Genomic DNA, 17,366 nt, shown 5'->3' on the forward strand with positions numbered 1-17,366 from the left:
CTAATTACCCTAACTTTACCCTAATTACCCTAGTGAAGCCTTTACATGTCACTTTAAGCTGATATCTGATATATTTAAGCTACCAGCATCTTTATGGCTTGTAAAATATAATATACTGTCATCATGGCAAAGACAAAAGAAGTTGTTATTATGTTTAAAAATGTGTTTAAACAGCACTTGGGGAATATTAAAAACTTAAAAATTTAATTAGAGCGACTAATTTTTGACTTTTATACATAAATATTATTTACATTTTTTATAAATAAACATAAATATGTTTATTTATTCAATTCAATTCATCTTTATTTCTCTGGCGGTTTCACAATGTAGATTGTGTCAAAGCAGCTTCACATACAAGATCATAGTAATTTGAAACAGTGTCAGTCAGTGTTCAGAGTTCAGTTCAGTTCAGTGTGGTTTAATAATCACTGCTGAGAGTCCAAACACTGAAGAGCAAATCCATCGATGTGCAGCTCTACACATCCCGAACCATGAAAGCCAGAGGCGACACGGTGAAGAATAAAAAACCTGGAAAGAAACCAGGTTCAGTTGGGCACGACCATTTCTTATTTATTTATGCAGTTTTATTTTATCTGTACTGTAATTGTACTGTAATTAATTAATTAATCAATAATGATAATCAATCAACCAGTCGATTGATTGATTGACAGATTAATTGATCGATCAATTAATCAATTAATCAATTAATCATTCAATTAATTAATGAATGCATGAATGTGTACAGATTCACTCATTCATTCTTTTTTTTCGGTTTAGTCCCTTTATTAATCCGGGGTCGCCACAGCCGAATGAACCGCCAACTTATCCAGCACGTTTTTACGCAGCGGATGCCCTTCCAGCCGCATCCCATCTCTGATAAATGTTTACAGATGAACACTAATAAATTGTATTAAGATGTGCTTTTCTTCAACTCAGAGCGCTATAAGATATGCAACAACAAATAAAAATGCAGAGAATAACAAGCTTGCATAAAATTGCAGTAACAAGCCAAAAGTCACACCACAATGATCAATAAAACAGTAAATAGATTGGTTCAAACATGGTCACAATTTACAATAAGGTTCATTAGTTAATTAATGCATTTACTAACATGAACAAACAATGAACAATACACTTACTACTGTATTTGTTCATGCTCGTTAACGTTAGTTAATGAAAATACAGTTGTTCATTGTTAGTTCATGTTAACTCATGCTGTATTAACTAATGTTAACAAGCATGAAATTGAATGTTAATAATGCATTAGTAAATGTTTAATTATGATTAATAAATGCTGTACATGTGTTGTTCATGATTAGTTCATGTTAGTAAATGCATTAACTAATGAACCTTATTGTAAAGAGTTACCTCAAACATTATATGCAAAATGTTCCTAACAAAAAAGTCATATATTTAGATTAATAATTTATAAATGATAAATATATTTTGAAGAACCAAGCAATTTCACTAAAATTTAACTTTAAATGCAATTAAATCAGTGTTTTGTTTTTTAAATGACGTGCACTATAAAAAAATGCTGGATTGCACATAATTCCTTTATGTTGTCCCAACACAAATCGACAAATTCAAGTCAACAAATTAAAGTGAATTGAACATTAAACAATTAAGTTGCCCCTCAAAAAAGTAAGAGTTGTGTTGTTTCAACTCGTTTTAAAAAAGTAGTTTGAACAGGCAGTTGAGTTTGAGTGCAGCCTGCACATTTCTGTGCATTCATTGTGTCGGGAGCTGCTTAATTATTCATTCATTCATTCATTCATTATCCTTCGGATTAGTTTTTACTTCAGAGAAATGAACCACCAACTATTCCAGCATATGTTTTACACAGTGGATGCCCTTCCAGCTGCAACCCACCACTTGGAAACACCCATACACACTCATTCACACACACTCAGACACTACGGCCAATTTAGTTGATCAGTTCCCCTATAGCGCATGTGTTTGTACTGTGGGGGAAACCGGAGCACCCGGAGGAAACCCACGCCAACACGGGGAGAACATGCAAACTCCACACAGAAACACCAACTGACCTAGCTGGGACTCGAAGCAGTGACCTTCTTACCTCGAGGCGATAGTGCTAACCACTGAGCCACCGTGCTGCACTTAATCATACTTTAGTAACCAAAAATGATTGTAACAACAAGATTGTTGAACAGTAAATGCTGAAACCGATTCTGAAGACCTGATTTCCAATAAGGAGGAGACGGTGTTATCAGAGGACGTCATCGCAGCATTTCACTGCCGTTCCACAATGCCATCAGTTCACAGCTTTTGCAAAGAACAGGCTCAACAGGTCGACACTTGTTAACAGAGTCAGCTCAGCTCAGTGTTCTTTCCCTTCGCTGTCCTTATCTGATCCGCACCTCTGGAAATGGATATCTGACTGTCTGTCAGTGAAGATGATTCGTTTCAAAAGCATTTTTTGTTTTGCTGGTAGAAAGTCTCTTCACACCTCAATAACACTCATTAAGTTAGGGGGATAGCTCACATAAAACATTAAATTAAATTAAATTTATGTCATCTGATGGGCATACAGTTGAAGCAGTTATGACCCTGCTGAATTATAATTTTCCCAAATATCTGTTTAGCGGAGAGCAGATTTATTCAACACATTTCTAATCACAACAGTGTTAATAACTCATCTGTAATAACTGATTTATTTTCTCTTTGTCATGATGACAGCACATAATATTAGACTAGATATTCTTCAAGACACTTCTAGACAGCTTAAAGGGACATTTAAAGGCTTCACTAGGGTAATTAGGGTAACTAGGCAGGTTAGGGTAATTAGGCAAGTCATTGTATAATGATGGTTTGTTCTGTAGACTATCGAGAAAAAATATAGATTAAAGGGGCGAATAATATAGACCCTAAAATGTTGTTTAAAAAAATAAAAACTGCTTTTCTTCTAGCCGAAATAAAACATAAAAGACTTTCTCCAGAAGAACAAATATTATCAGACATACTGTGAAAATTTCCTTGATCTGTTAAACATCATTTGAAAAATATTTTAAAAAGAAGAAGAAAAAAAATTAAAGGGGGCGAATAATTCTGACTTCAACTGTAACTCATATATTAACTCAGACTTTACAGATCAGTTGTTCATATTTGTTAACCATCTACTAATACTAAAACCGTACTTCCCTAAACCCAACCAATTTTACAAAAGCCGTCCAGAAAAAGAAAAGCCCTCGTCTGATTTTTACCACGTTTTCAGATTTGACCATGTTCTCACCCTGTTATTTACTCGTTCATCTATTTTTTGGATTCTGTTTTTATCTTAGCTGATTTCTGGAACCACTCTACCCCCCAGACTCGAACCCGGTCATCGTCGTCATGGTCAACTCCTCTCAGCTAACTGGTCAAACTGGTTGCGGCGGGAAAGCCCTCCTCACGGATGTAAGCGGTCAGCTGGTCAGCGCGAAAAGGAACGGCATCACATTCACTTAAAAAAAATCAAATGCAGTCATACCTCCGGCTACATAATTCGCGGCCTCCAGAAACGTCCACGCAACTCCGTTTTCAGAATGAGCATGTGTTGACTATATCTCATTAGATTATTAGTAGGCTGTTAGGTTGGGATTGGGGTTAGGATTCGTGTAAGTGGACATGTATAGTAGCTGCTTGGATGTACAGTATCAGTTGAGCGGTATCAACAGATATTAAACAGATAGTCTATTAATGGACCATCAAAATAAAGTGTTACCAAAGCTAGTTGTTGAATTGTTTTGTTTAAGCTGGCATAATGCCTTTAGTATTATTTGTACAGAAGTTTTGTATTGATGAATCAGTCCATTGGAATTAATTTGCATTTTCTGCAGAAGATCCGTCATTTTTCCGTGGGTGTTATTAACGTTATGACTGACTAAAATGCCAACCGAGAGTGTTGAAGGAAATGATGCGATTTTTAGCAGCAGAGGGAAGGGCTGCTTATGAAGAAATACATATTAAAGGTGATAGAATAAAGGAGACCGAGCCTTACCTAGCTGAAGTTGAAGAAATGTTCACCCTGCGGTGAATTTTTTTTTTTTTTTTTATCAAATATTTCCCAAATGATAAAAGAAATATTTTACACTGTAATCATGGCAAAGATAAAAGAAATCAGTTATTAGAAATGAGTTATTAAAACTATTATGAATAGAAATGTGCTGAAAACAAAAACAAAACACAAAATATTTCATTTTGTATTTTGTATTTTTTTTATTTTCAATTGTAAACATACATCCTTCCCTGTCATTTAGAGCTGTAATACATTTCAAAAAAAGTTGTGACAAGAGCAGCTCAGGGCTGGTAATCAGGTAAACTGGTGAAATGATGTGATTTGATGTGATGTCAACAGGTGATTTAATACAAAAGCAGCATCAGTAGGTCTTGTCCTTTAGGAGCAAAGATGGGTCGAGGATCGCCAATTTACCAACAAATACATGAGAAAATGATTACAAAGTTTAAACAATGTTCCTCAGAGAAAGAGTGGAAGACATTTGGATATTTCACCTTTAACAGTGCAGAACATCATTAAAGACTGAAGGAATCTGGAGGAATTTCAGTGTGTAAAGGACAAGAGCGCAAGCCTAAGCTGAACAACCGTGACCTCCGATCCCTCAAGCAGCGCTGTGTTAAGAATCCTCAACCATATCACCACATGGGCTCAGGACTACAGCTGCAAACCTTTGTCAAGTACCACAATACAAAGTTACATTAACAAATGCCACTTTAAACTGTACTGTGCCAAAAGGAAGCCCTATGTTAACAGTGTCCAGAAGTGCTGTCGACTTCTCTGGGCTCGGAGGCGTCTGGTATGGACCATCACACAGTGGAAATGTGTACTGTGCTCTGATCAATCAGTATTTCAGGTATTTTTTGACACATTACAAAGTCCAAGTAAGTGGATACAGGTACTGGACTGGCCTGCCTGCAGTCCTGACCTGTCTCCAATAGAGAATCTGTGGCACACTATGAAACACAAAATGAGACAATGAAGACCCCGAACTGTTGCCCACCTTAAGGCTTGCAGGAAGAATGAAAGAAAATGACACCTAAAACACTTGGTCTCTTCAGTCCTTAATCGTCTTTAACAAAGTAAGAAATGCTTTACTGAACCAAAACAGAAATACAGTGTTTATTTAAAAACTAACAATATAAATCACAAGGAACACATTAAATAATGTTTGTTATATTGTCTGCTTTCCCAGAGTGGCTGGAAGGGCATCCGCTGCATGAAAACGTTCATTCCACTGTGGCGACCTCAGTGTAATAAAGGGACTAAGACGAAAAGATAACGAATGAATGAATATATCTGCAATGAAACACAAGTCAAAATCAATTTGGATATCGTATTTTTATTTGTGTTTTCCATACTGTCCCAACCTTTTCTGATTTGGGGATGTGAGAAAAGTATTCATTTGCAGTGTTGTTTTCAGGAAACACCAATACTCAAATGGTTACTTTAATTGCTCTAATAATTATCAAACTAATAAGCAGAAACTGATGCTAGTCCCTAAACACACGGGCAGTGTCACCACAATCACATTCTTATTAATCATTTGCACAAAGTCATGCCTGATGAAAAGATTTCTGTGTAACCAGTGTTTTATCTGAGCTGGCATTTTCATTTAACACAATATGTTCACATGGTTGCTATGACTAAAGGGTTAAAAACAGATCAGAACAAAAGACGAAAACAGAACCAGTCTATCAGCGTCTCCTACTTACACACTTATCGTCCTTTCAAACGTTCAATCAAAGCAATGCAAACACGACGACAGGAGTTTGGCACTAGTGTTGAGCAGCTTGTTAAAACACAAATGCACAATAATTAGATTATTCGAACACCCTCGCATAAAGAACAAGCCAGCCTGATCTCACGAGGATTGTAAGTGTTTTACGTTGTGTCAGTTTAGTGGCTAAATCGTACGAATTCCTGTACGATTGTACGATTTTAAAAAGGAGGCGTGGCACCCAACCCCACCCCTAAACCCAACCGTCATTGGATAATGTTCAAATTGTACTAAATTGTAGGAATTAGATCGTACGAATTTATACGAATTAGCCACTAAATCAACAAGTTACGAATTGCCTTGAGATTGCATTGGAACAAGCATGGTTCTTATCTTATAAAAGTGATTTCTGGCTATTATATTAAGGATCGCATGGGCACCACTGTGGCTCACAGCAAGTAGGCCACAGGTTCGAGGTCAGCTGGCATTTCTGTGTGGAGTTTGCATGTTCTCGGATTTCCTCCGAGTGCTCCGGTTTCCCTTACAATCAAAACACACGTGCAATAGAGGAACTGATGAACTATATTGGCCTTAGTGTATGAGTGTGTGTGGATGAATGTGTATGGGTGTGTCCTAGTATTGGGTTGTTGCTGGAAGGGCTGTGTGAAACATATGCTGGAATGATCGGCGGTTCATTCTGCTGTGGTGACCCCTAAAATAATGACTAAGCCCAATGAATGAATGAATATGTCAAAGTGAACACATGATTATTTTGCTTACCTGATTGGATCTGCTTTAAAGAGCTGATTGGCTCAGTCGGTGTTCCTGAAACACCTGAACATTTTATTTCCTCCTGAATTAGTGACTTGCTTGCAAAGTCCAGAACTGTGTCATTCAGAGTTTATATAATCTGTAGTATCAGAGTTAGCTCATCTTACTTACAGTAAGTCAGGGTTGCATCACGCAACAAAACAAGAAATGTGGAAACCGGCTTTCATTTCTTTCAAAGGCAAATCTGACATCGCATACAGCAACTTCATCTACTGAAACACTCAACTTTGACAAAAACTTTTCCAACCTTTATTATTCAAGTTCAATTATTGATTGAATTTGTAGCATGGGATTTATTTGATATGGACATGAAAAACACTGAACAAATGCATTATTATTTTAACAGTATTTTCATTAACAGTAGCCATAGAAATCACCAATGTTATTGTAAGTTTAAGTTTACATCTTGCAGTAAAAAAAGTAGAGATGCTCCTTAAAAAAGCTGAGTATTTCAGACAGCGAAATCCAACCCCAATCCAGCACAATGGCTGATTTTAAAATGTATCATCAAATGTTTACAATAACATGAGCACTAAATATGCATAAACCCAAAATATAGCTAACTGTAGCCACTCTTCATGAAGCCTCCCTACATTCCTTTAAAAAAAAAAAAAAAAAAAAAAACCCTGAAGAAAGGCACTTTAATGCGAAAGAAAGCACAAATATGGAAGAAGAATGTAAAAAATAATAATCATGTGTGGTGCACTACCGCCCCCTGGCGGACTCTCAGATACTGCTGAAATGATTTCCCTCATTTTTGCTTGCTCTTTGTCCTTTTTCCCTCCAGAAATGAAAGTTCCCTCATCGTTTACTCACTCTCATTGATTTCAGTAATTGTTTGTTTTTTTCGTCTTCTTCTGTGGATTATCACAGTCTGTTTTAGTTGTCTACATGGATGTCACTGCTCTTCAATATATATATATATATATATATATATATATATATATATATATATATATATATATATATATATATATACAACAGTTCTGTCTGGTTCTCAAATCTGATTGGCTGATAGCCGTGCAATATTCTGCAATATCAGAACTTCTACAGCCTCTTTACCCTTTGTGTATTACTCCGCCCACATACAGCCAGCAAAAAGCAGACACTACAGATCTACAGTTTAAAAGATGCTCGCTCAACTGTTTAACTGTCAGATTATGATTTGAATCCAACGTGGAAGAAAGTAGTTCCTCATACAAAAGGGTTTTTGAGACTCTCTGTGTTTTAATTTTGTTTTTATATACACAATTATGCCGTCAAACTGTTGTAAAAATGCAAAATCACATGAGGAGCTGTGCGATATGGCTGTATATCAGCACTGGTGGCCTCGTGCCATCGCACGCCTCTCTCCAGTGCCGATATACAGCCATATCGCTATATTGCTCATGTATATTATAAATACGGAATATTCTCAATAATATTAGTAAAGGAAACACAGGTCTTATATGATTCGTTCATATATGTTTTTGCCAAAACTATTATTGGATTATTTTTAAATGAGTGTGCGTGTAAAATTTGCACAAAGAAATGATGCTGTTCTTCTCTACAGAAGTAGTTCCTCCACTCAGTTTAGAGCGTCGTTATCGGCGTTTTACGTTATAACTAACGTGGTTCAAGCGATGGATCTGCAAGAGAAACTATGCGTTTTGGGAAACACTCGTCACTACATCGTTCTTTTCCCAAACGATGCATCATACTATGATAGTTCAGCCGCGAGTTACGTCGATGTTTGGGAAACGCACCCCTGATTGGTGGAGAGGTTATTAACACAATACATTAAAGCAAAAACCCGAACTTGAGACTTTTTGTTTTTACACGACGACTTTACACCTGGCGTGTGCTTTGGTGTGCACGATCACACTTTGATGTGCACGATCACACTTTGATTTGCACGATCACACTTTGATGTGCACGATCACACTTTGATGTGCACGATCACACTTTGATGTGCACGATCACATTGGCATGCATTTTAATGCACCAGCGAATAATTGAGGTAAAAAAAAGTTTGATATTCGCACATTTAGACTTTGGCATTCAATAAAATAATCAAGCAGAATTTAAAAGGCGAGTACAGATGAACGATAACGATGTACTGTTATGAGCACAACTTGTGACATACTCCCAATATTGTTACACCACATTGTAAAGCTAATTTCGAGAGGAGCACGCGCTCATGATTGACCCAGCTGGCCCACATTAGCTAATCACAATCTTCCAATCAAAGGATCCTAAAGTTCTATATATATCCTCATTTCCTTCTACAACTATCTTCGTCTGGAAGAAACCCCCTCCTCCCCCCTTTATCCAGAAGGGGTGCATGGCAGCCCAGTGACTAGCACTGTTGCCTCACAGCGAGAATACCAATGGCGTTGGGTCCTCACTGGGTCATCTGGTATTTCTGGAGTTTGCATGTTCTCCCTGTGTCCGTGTGGGTTTCCCACAAGTTCCCCAGTTTCCTTCCACCTTCTAAATATGCTCTATATTATAGATAAAACAAGCCTAAATCTTTTTTATAATGTCTTACAATCGGGACGTTCACCTTGGCCTCAGCAACAGGGGAGTTTGAGATCGACCTGAGCTCAATCTCCCCTCGCCCTGCGAAAGGTGGGAGCCCTGAGCCCGAGGATCCCTTGAGCTCAGTGCTTTCTCCCGGGACAGCATGCCAAACTCTTGCCAAACTCTTGCACATCATGTCTGAAAATGCATGCAAGCATGACTTCAAAATACCAGCAGCACTATTTAACTCACTGTCAACAATATTCGTACTCTGACAGTCATTGGCTGATCATATTTCACTATTTAGGATTAGCAAACAATACTTTTCTGACATTATATTAAGAAGCTGAAGGTGTGAATGTGCAAACATAAAACCATCTCTACCCCAATGACTGAAAAGCGTCCCAGTGATGCTTAAAGGTGAGTGGTGGAGCTGTCATTTTTGGCTAAACACAAACACACACACACACACACACACACAGACAAGTGATCCAGCAGTGCAAAGACAGCCATCCCAGCAAAAGTGCACAAAAACAGTACCTAAAGGCAGAACAGCGGCTCCTCAGTTCATCCGTGAGAAAAGAAGAAGAAGATCTTAACATCCTTGGCTAAAAAACACCTCTGATCATTTCAGGCAAGCTGGCACATGTAGTTCATCCGAGCACCGACATGCTTCCCGATACATTCATAAGCAATAAAAAGTGTATCCAATAATTCCTCCAGGCCAAAATTGCCACTGACAATGCAAAGTTCACAGCTTATCTCCACAATCACCTGCCTGTTTTGACTCTAATGAAGGCACATTTAATCCAAATCGTCTCCAAAAAGACACAAGAGGCACACTGAATCCAAATCGTCTCCAAAAAGTAAAAATGAAACCCCGGAACCCGTCTGCAGATGAAGCGTTATAGAAATATGGAGTTGCTCGGGTTGTCTTGTGTGATTTAGAGCTGGGTGTTTCTGTGGTTGACGGGCTGCTGGCAGATTTTGCCCAGATTGTTGAACTTTGGGCCGAGGTGTTGCAGAAAGTCCAGGTTATCTCCCAGATTACTGACGCTCAGCTGATCCAGAGACTGACAGTCGCTGCCTCTACCCTCATACTCATACTGATACGGGGAATACACCGGATAATCCCTCTGTTCCTCCGGGAACCCGCTGATCTTCTGCAGAACAGCAACACACTTTATTAATAATACACCATGCAAAGGCGCTTTTAGTTCGATTTTTGGTCTTGTTTTCAGTCCAAACGTTGAAAAGTTCTTAGATCAAGATGCATTTTTAGGCGAGTAAAACATATAGTGTTGATTTGAGAAATAATGAGGCAAAATTAAAGTAAGTTTTTGGTTAAAACAATCAAAATAATCTGCTATTGGCGTAAATTAGATAATTTTGTTTTTCTTTTGACATTAGATTATTTTGCTCACCCCATTGGCAGATTATTCGACTTGTTTTAAGGAAAAACGGACTTGATTTTGTTCCAAGTTGGACATGAATTCGATTAGAACTACAAACTTGGGTAAAAAAGTGTAAACAAACTACAAAAATGGCGGACCCATGAGACCAACGTCAAGTACCCATCCATCCATCCATCTATCCATGAATCTATCTATCTATCTATCTATCTATCTATCTATCTATCTATCTATCTATCTATCTATCTATCTATCTATCTATCAAGGTTCTCAAAGTAGGGGTCGGGACCCCCTGGGGGGTCGCGGGACAATGACAAGGGGTCGCTTGGTGATTTCCAAACTCAAACAAATTTTATTAAACTATTTGAATGACCTTGTTTTATTCATAACCCAGAGAAGATAGTTAATAGTTGCATTAAAGAAACAACAACATACGAAAAAAAATCAGCCATCAGCCTTTAATTTTTATATTGGTAATTTTTATAAAAGTGATAAAAATGAATAAATGACTATTAAAAAAATATTATATGGTTAATAGACTGTTGCATTTGTGTTGTGACTGTGCTCATGTTCATATATGTCTATAGTTTTGTCTGCAACTTTACATATTTACAGTATAACCACCTTGAAAAATGGTGAAAAATTTACATTAACAAAATAAAATTGTTATTTTGGGGGTCACAGGCTGAAAAGTTTGGGAACCCCTGATCTATCTATCCACTTCTTTGTGGCTAAGCCCCTTATGCCTTTCAACCCTAGCAACGCCCCTGGCTGGAACTAAACTTTGCAGGACACCGGCCCTCCAGGACTGAGTGTGGACACCCCTGGTCTATACAGTGTGATTGATTTATCTTTTGTTCTGTGTTTTCTAAGCTATTAATGCCACCTTGTGGTGTTTAGATGAACTACAGGTCTGTGTAATAGATTTACATTGTGCAGTTCTAGATGTATCAGGCAGATGGCGCCAGTGCAGTTGAAGAAAGTGTGTGAAAATCATGCATGAAGTGTTTGTTGGTTTGTATGTTTAAGTACATTGTTTAAATGAGTGTACTTATTAAACTAGTATAGACAATAACTGTCCTGCATATTTCTGTTTATTGTGCATCTCAGTATATTTCATGATTAGGATATGATAAATATGATATATGATAAATCATATACTGTGTGTGTGTGTGTGCATGCATGCGTAAACAAGAGTGTTTCAGTATATGTGTGTGCATGCATGAGCAAGAGTGTTTGTGTGTGTGCATGCATGCGTAAACAAGAGTGTTTGAGTATATGTGTGTGCATGCATGAGCAAGAGTGTTTGTGTGTGTGCGTGCATGCATGTGACAGTGTGTGTGCAAGTGTGTGTGTGTGTGTGTGTGTGTGTGTGTGTGTGTGTGTGTGCGTGCGTGCGTGCATGCATGCATGTGTGTGTGTGTGTGTGTTTTCCTCACCCTCTCGATGTGCTCTGCCAGGTTTCGGTCTACTCGGCTCACACTGTACCCTCTGGTCAGCTGAGCTCCTCCATTCTGGACAACAACAGTCACACACACACACACACACACACACACACACACACACACACACACACACACGCACACACGCACACACACACACACACATCAGACTTCAGGTTAAACACATATTTGAAATGAACCTGCTGACACCTCGCAGTTCAGTAGTACAGTGGTGTTATTTTTATCAGTGTCTTTAATTATTTATATTTCATTTCAGAATTTTATTAAAATATATATTTTTATTGAAATAGAAAGATAGAGTCTGTATCTATCTTCTTATCTGTAGATGTGTTTGAATAAATAGATACTTCTTTGTGGAACTGCGGTATAGCTGTCTTTATTTTACCAACCAACACAACACAACCACTTCCATATCCGACACATCACTACCTAAGGGCATTCTCAGTAACCTCTTACAAACACAAGGGGGAGACAACCAACCATAAATATAATCAATCAATCAATCAATCAATCAATCAATCAATCAATCTATCTATCTATCTATCTATCTATCTATCTATCTATCTATCTATCTATCTATCTATCTATCTATCTATCTATCCATCCATCCATCCACGCACATGGACACATATATGTCCATCCTTCTGTGCGTCTTAAATCTCTCCTAGAGCTGTTTATTGTTATTTTAATTAAATGATTTTGCTTATATATATATTTGTTTATGTAAATGAGTGATCTAAAGGCTTACCCTGAAGCTTTCCCTTTCCCTTCGCACTGTTGACCAACTCTGATACGGCTTAAACACAGAGAGAGAGAGAGAGAAAAACAAGTGAATTATTGAGTAAGCAGCAAAATCAAACACATTTACTGTAAACACACCACTGTTCAACGCTGTTATTCAGCTCAAAATGCTTCTATTCAGATTAAAAAAATCTCCATTTCACAGTGATCAGAAATAGAATAAAAGCAGCGGTTTAAAAGTCATATTTCAGGACATTACTGTTTTACCACATCAAACATACACAGCATATACTGTATGCTTCACACAGATTTACTTCAGCTTTCAAGATAATATTTTAAATGGCATAAATACTAACAAGCTTTATTGCACAGTGGGGTGCTGTAGTTAAAAAAAAAGATTGACATTTTTAAATAAAATTTACATTTGACAGATTTTAACTCCAGTAATGAAATGAGTGACTATTCGTTTAATGCTATTCAGCATTCACAAGTCTAGTTCATTTTGACTGACATGACATGAGCAGACGATAATGTTATAAACAGCAGAGAGTTGTGTGAAAGCAGTTGATGCATGTCCAAAGGCATTCGCAATGTGTTGGAAGGAATGAGAAACTGCTACTGTGATGTGCTCAAATGACTAACTGTTCTGAGAAATGCATCAACTGTTGTGCAAATGTCAATAGTGTAAATGCACCAAAGCCGCTGAGAAAAACTGTTAAACATATCAAAGAATAAGTGATCGTTCTTAATTTGAAGTAAATTAATAATTAAACACTCATCTAGCTGATCAATGGGTAAAACCTGATGACTTGAAGAACAGTGCAAGAAATATCAAGATTTAAAATAACAAATAATGAGTATTTTAGAGATGCATTGTGATTTTAATAAGTGTTTTAAAGGGCACCTATGGTGAAAAATCTACTTTTTAAGTTGTCTGGACAGACATGTGTATAAATATAGTGTATAGACCGTCATATTAGGTCGATATAAACACACACAGTCCTTGCGTCTACTTTAGACTTCAGCCGTTTGCATTTCTCGAGGTCACAGAAGCTGTGAGTGTGATCTAGGTGCAGCTGTAAAGTGCGAGCGGCTTTGCTTCATGTGCGTGTCGCTTTGTTGCTGTGTGTGCGCGCGAATGAGAGAGACTTTTGTGCTGCTGTCTGTGTGTGTGTGTGTGTGTGTGTGTGAGAGAGAGAGAGAAAGAGAGCGTGCTTATGTGTGTGTGTTTATACAGACAGCTTGTTATAGGCTGTCTGGACTCTGTATAGCTGGATGGTTTTCGGTTTTGTTCTCCCCCCCCGCCCGTTCCCGCTAACGAGAAACGGGACGACAAATGCTGAATATAAGTGGGAGCGGTCAGATTCAGGCTAGAACCTGGCGGGATTCAATATTTAGTCCAGCGCAGATCTCTACCACAGAGTGCCATCTGAACGTCTGGTGTGCCGTGTCGCGGGTCATCCGGTGCCTCAGTCAAAGTTAATTCAGTGTGCGTGGTTATTAGTCTGTGTACAAGCTCGGCACTTTAAACTAGCACACAGTTGGCTGAGAAACTATACAAAGACACAAATGATTGTGTACTCTCTGCTTGGTCTGTGGCCGAGGCGTACATGTCCGGCTGAATGCTGCTCCTCTCATGCAGCGTCTCTGTCTGCCTGTTTGTTGCCAAACACAGAGTGGGTGAGCTCTTAGCTCCGCCCCCTTGATACTTTGGGCGGGAATTTCAAAACTAATTTCCATGTGAAGCTACACGCCCCTAACAGCAAACTGTGTACACGCCCCCAAAACAACACTTTTGAACACATTATAATAAAAACATCTGAACTATGGGTTGAACTGAACCTAAACTGGCACACTCAGAACAACCTTAATACTAAAGTTAAATCATAAAAAAGGGGTAAACTATGTGGCCTTTAATATATCATCAAACAATTCTTGTTTTAAATATGCACGGCATTTTATTAAATATTATTTATTATTATTTATTTTTTGCTTAGAAAAACTACTATTAAACCTTGCAAACTCACACTCAAAAACAGAAAATAACCCTACATACTAATAATACATTTAAATTGGTTTAACGCCTTTATTTTGGTGACCTTTGACCCATATGTTTGCATAAATTCTAGCTCAAAACAGGAAACTCATGTTAATCTACGCCTGCAGCAAAACCCACACTGTCTTTGTTTTTCTAACAGCATGTCTATCACGAGGCTGTGAAGTTTTGTTTCTCACCATACTCATCACTCCTCCGCCATTGGACATCTCCTGAAACGCCCCTGAGAAATACTGAGGATTATACTGCAAGAGAGAGAGAGAGAGAGATCAATCACTGCATCAAGAGCAAGGAGAAGCATATAATTATACTGCCAAGAAACAATGTTCAGAATCAACTGGGGCAGGGGTGTTCACACTCGGTCCTGGAGGCCGGTGTCCTGCTGAGTTTAGCTTTAACTTGCTCCAACACACCTGCCAGGGAGTTTCTAGTATCTAGCAAGAGCTTGATTAGCTGCTTCAGGTGTGTTTGATTAGGGGTGGAGCTGAACTCTCCAGGACACCGGCCCTCCAGGACCGAGTTTGGACACCCCCAAACTAGGGCTATATTCATATCTCAATGTGTGCACCTGCAATAGTCACATCCCAAGGTTAGATTATATATTAAAGATTATTCATTTAGTGCCTTTATTAATCTGGGGTCGCCACAGTGGAATGAACCGACAACTAATCCAGCATTTGTTTTACACAGCGGATGCTCTTCCAGCTGCAACCCATCACTGGGAAACATCTATAGGCACTCATTCACTATGGATAATTTAGCCTACCCAGGTTACCTGTACTGCATGTATTTGGATTTGTAGGGGAAGCCAGAGCACCTGGAGGAAAGAGGGAGAACATGCAAACTCTACACATGAAATGCCAACTGACCCAGCCGGAGCTCAAACCATCAACCTTCTTGCAGTGAGGCGAATGTGCTACACACTGCGCCAACACGCCGCCATATTAAAGACTGAAATCTATTTTTTAATTATTATTTATACAGTGTTGACCATTTACATTTGATTGTTCAGTTCTTGTTCTTGAATCCTGTTAGACTCAACCATGAAGCAATGTTTATTCATTTATTTCTGCACATTAGTCAATAATATTACTCAAATCAATATGAGAGAGGAGCGACGAGGTGGCTCAGTGGTTAGCACTGTGACTTTACAGCTAGAAGGTCACTGATTCAAGCCTCGGCTGGGTCAGTTGGTGTTTCTGTGTGGAGTTTGCATGTTCTCCCGTGTTGGCATGGGTTCTCCCACAGTCCAAACACATGTGGTAGGGGAATTGGGTAGGCTAAATTGTCCATAGTGTACGTGTTTGAATGAGTGTGTATGGGTGTTTCTCAGTGTATGGGATGCAGCTGGAAGGGCATCCACTGCGTAAAACATATGCTGGATAAGTTGGTTCATTCCGCTGTGGCAACCCCTGATTAATAAAGGGAATAAGCCGAAAAGAAAATGAATGAATTAATTAATTACTCAAATCTATATTAAAAAAGGGGTGACGAGGTGGCTCAGTGGTTAGCACTGTCTTCTCACAGCAAGAAGGTCACTGGTTCGAGCCCCAGCTGGGTCAGTTGGTGTTTCTGTGTGGAGTTTGCATGTTCTCCCCATGTTGGTGTGGGTTTCCTCCGGGTGCTCAGGTTTCCCCCACAGTCCAAACACATGCGCTATAGAGGAACTGATGAACTACACTGGCTGTATGAATGTGTATGGGTGTTTCCCAGTGTTGGGTTGCACCTGAAAGGACATCCGCTGTGTAAAACGTATGCTGAAAGAGTTGGCGGTTCATTCCGCTGTGATGAATAAAGGGACTAAACCAAGGGAAAATGAAGGAGTGAATGAATAAATGCTTATTAATTACACCCGGCGCTGGTTGTGATGCCATGTTGTATTGCTGTAAACAAATGCACAGGTTTACATACAGACACACATTCCTTTAGCAACTCTGTCAAATCAATTCAAATGAGTTTTATTCTGCACTGTTTATCAATGCATCGCACACAGAAATGGGAAATTATAGTATAGTCTTGCATAGTCAGAACAATATAGTATAAGGCAGGGGTCACCAATCTCGGTCCTGGAGGGCCGGTGTCCCTGCAGGGTTGAGCTCCAACTTGCCTCAACACACCTGCCTGGATGTTTCAAGTACACCTAGTAAGAGCTTGATTAGCTTGTTCAGGTGTGTTTGATTAGGGTTGGAGCTAAAATCTGTAGGGCACGACCCTCCAGGAACAAGTTTGGTGACCACTGGTGTAAAGGCTCACCTACACCTTATAATCAAACCAAAGCCATTCACATCTGCATTAATGCCAACAGAAACTCATCGCACCTCACATCTATTTTATATAATGTGTGCAAATTCTCACAAACTCATGTGTATGCTAATATGCAACATCTGCCTTAAAACTCCGGGGAAATATTCCTGTTCCAGAGAAAAGTCCTTCGCATTTAAAAGGAAGCGATCATGAACACTTAACATGTCTCAACACTCCTGATGCCAGATCTTTCTGATGTACTGTCTGTAAATCATCTATTTCCCCCAAGACTTCTTCACTTCAACACTGCTAGTAGGAGTAATGAGTAAAAGTTCAAATCAGATGGATCTACAGCCAATTCAACCTTTACATTCCCATGTGT

The 17,366-nt window shown here is 38.7% G+C and overlaps 1 protein-coding gene across 2 annotated transcripts in view; it reads right to left on the reverse strand.

The window, feature by feature from the left end:
• Positions 1–8,967: 8,967 nt before the first annotated feature.
• cdh26.1 (cadherin 26, tandem duplicate 1) overlaps positions 8,968–17,366 on the reverse strand; it is a 56,912-nt gene continuing 48,513 nt past the window's right edge. For both annotated transcript variants that reach the window (XM_073939649.1, XM_017353725.4), the window contains 4 exons: positions 14,920–14,985; positions 12,692–12,739; positions 11,920–11,994; positions 8,968–10,231 (listed from right to left, as the gene is read on the reverse strand). In XM_073939649.1, coding sequence (XP_073795750.1) covers positions 10,013–10,231; positions 11,920–11,994; positions 12,692–12,739; positions 14,920–14,985 — 408 coding nt within the window. In that variant the 3' untranslated portion in view covers positions 8,968–10,012. The remainder of the gene's footprint in view (positions 10,232–11,919; positions 11,995–12,691; positions 12,740–14,919; positions 14,986–17,366) is intronic.

This window comes from Danio rerio, chromosome 23 (genome assembly GCF_049306965.1).
Source record: "Danio rerio strain Tuebingen ecotype United States chromosome 23, GRCz12tu, whole genome shotgun sequence".
In the NCBI taxonomy this organism is placed as follows: domain Eukaryota; kingdom Metazoa; phylum Chordata; class Actinopteri; order Cypriniformes; family Danionidae; genus Danio; species Danio rerio.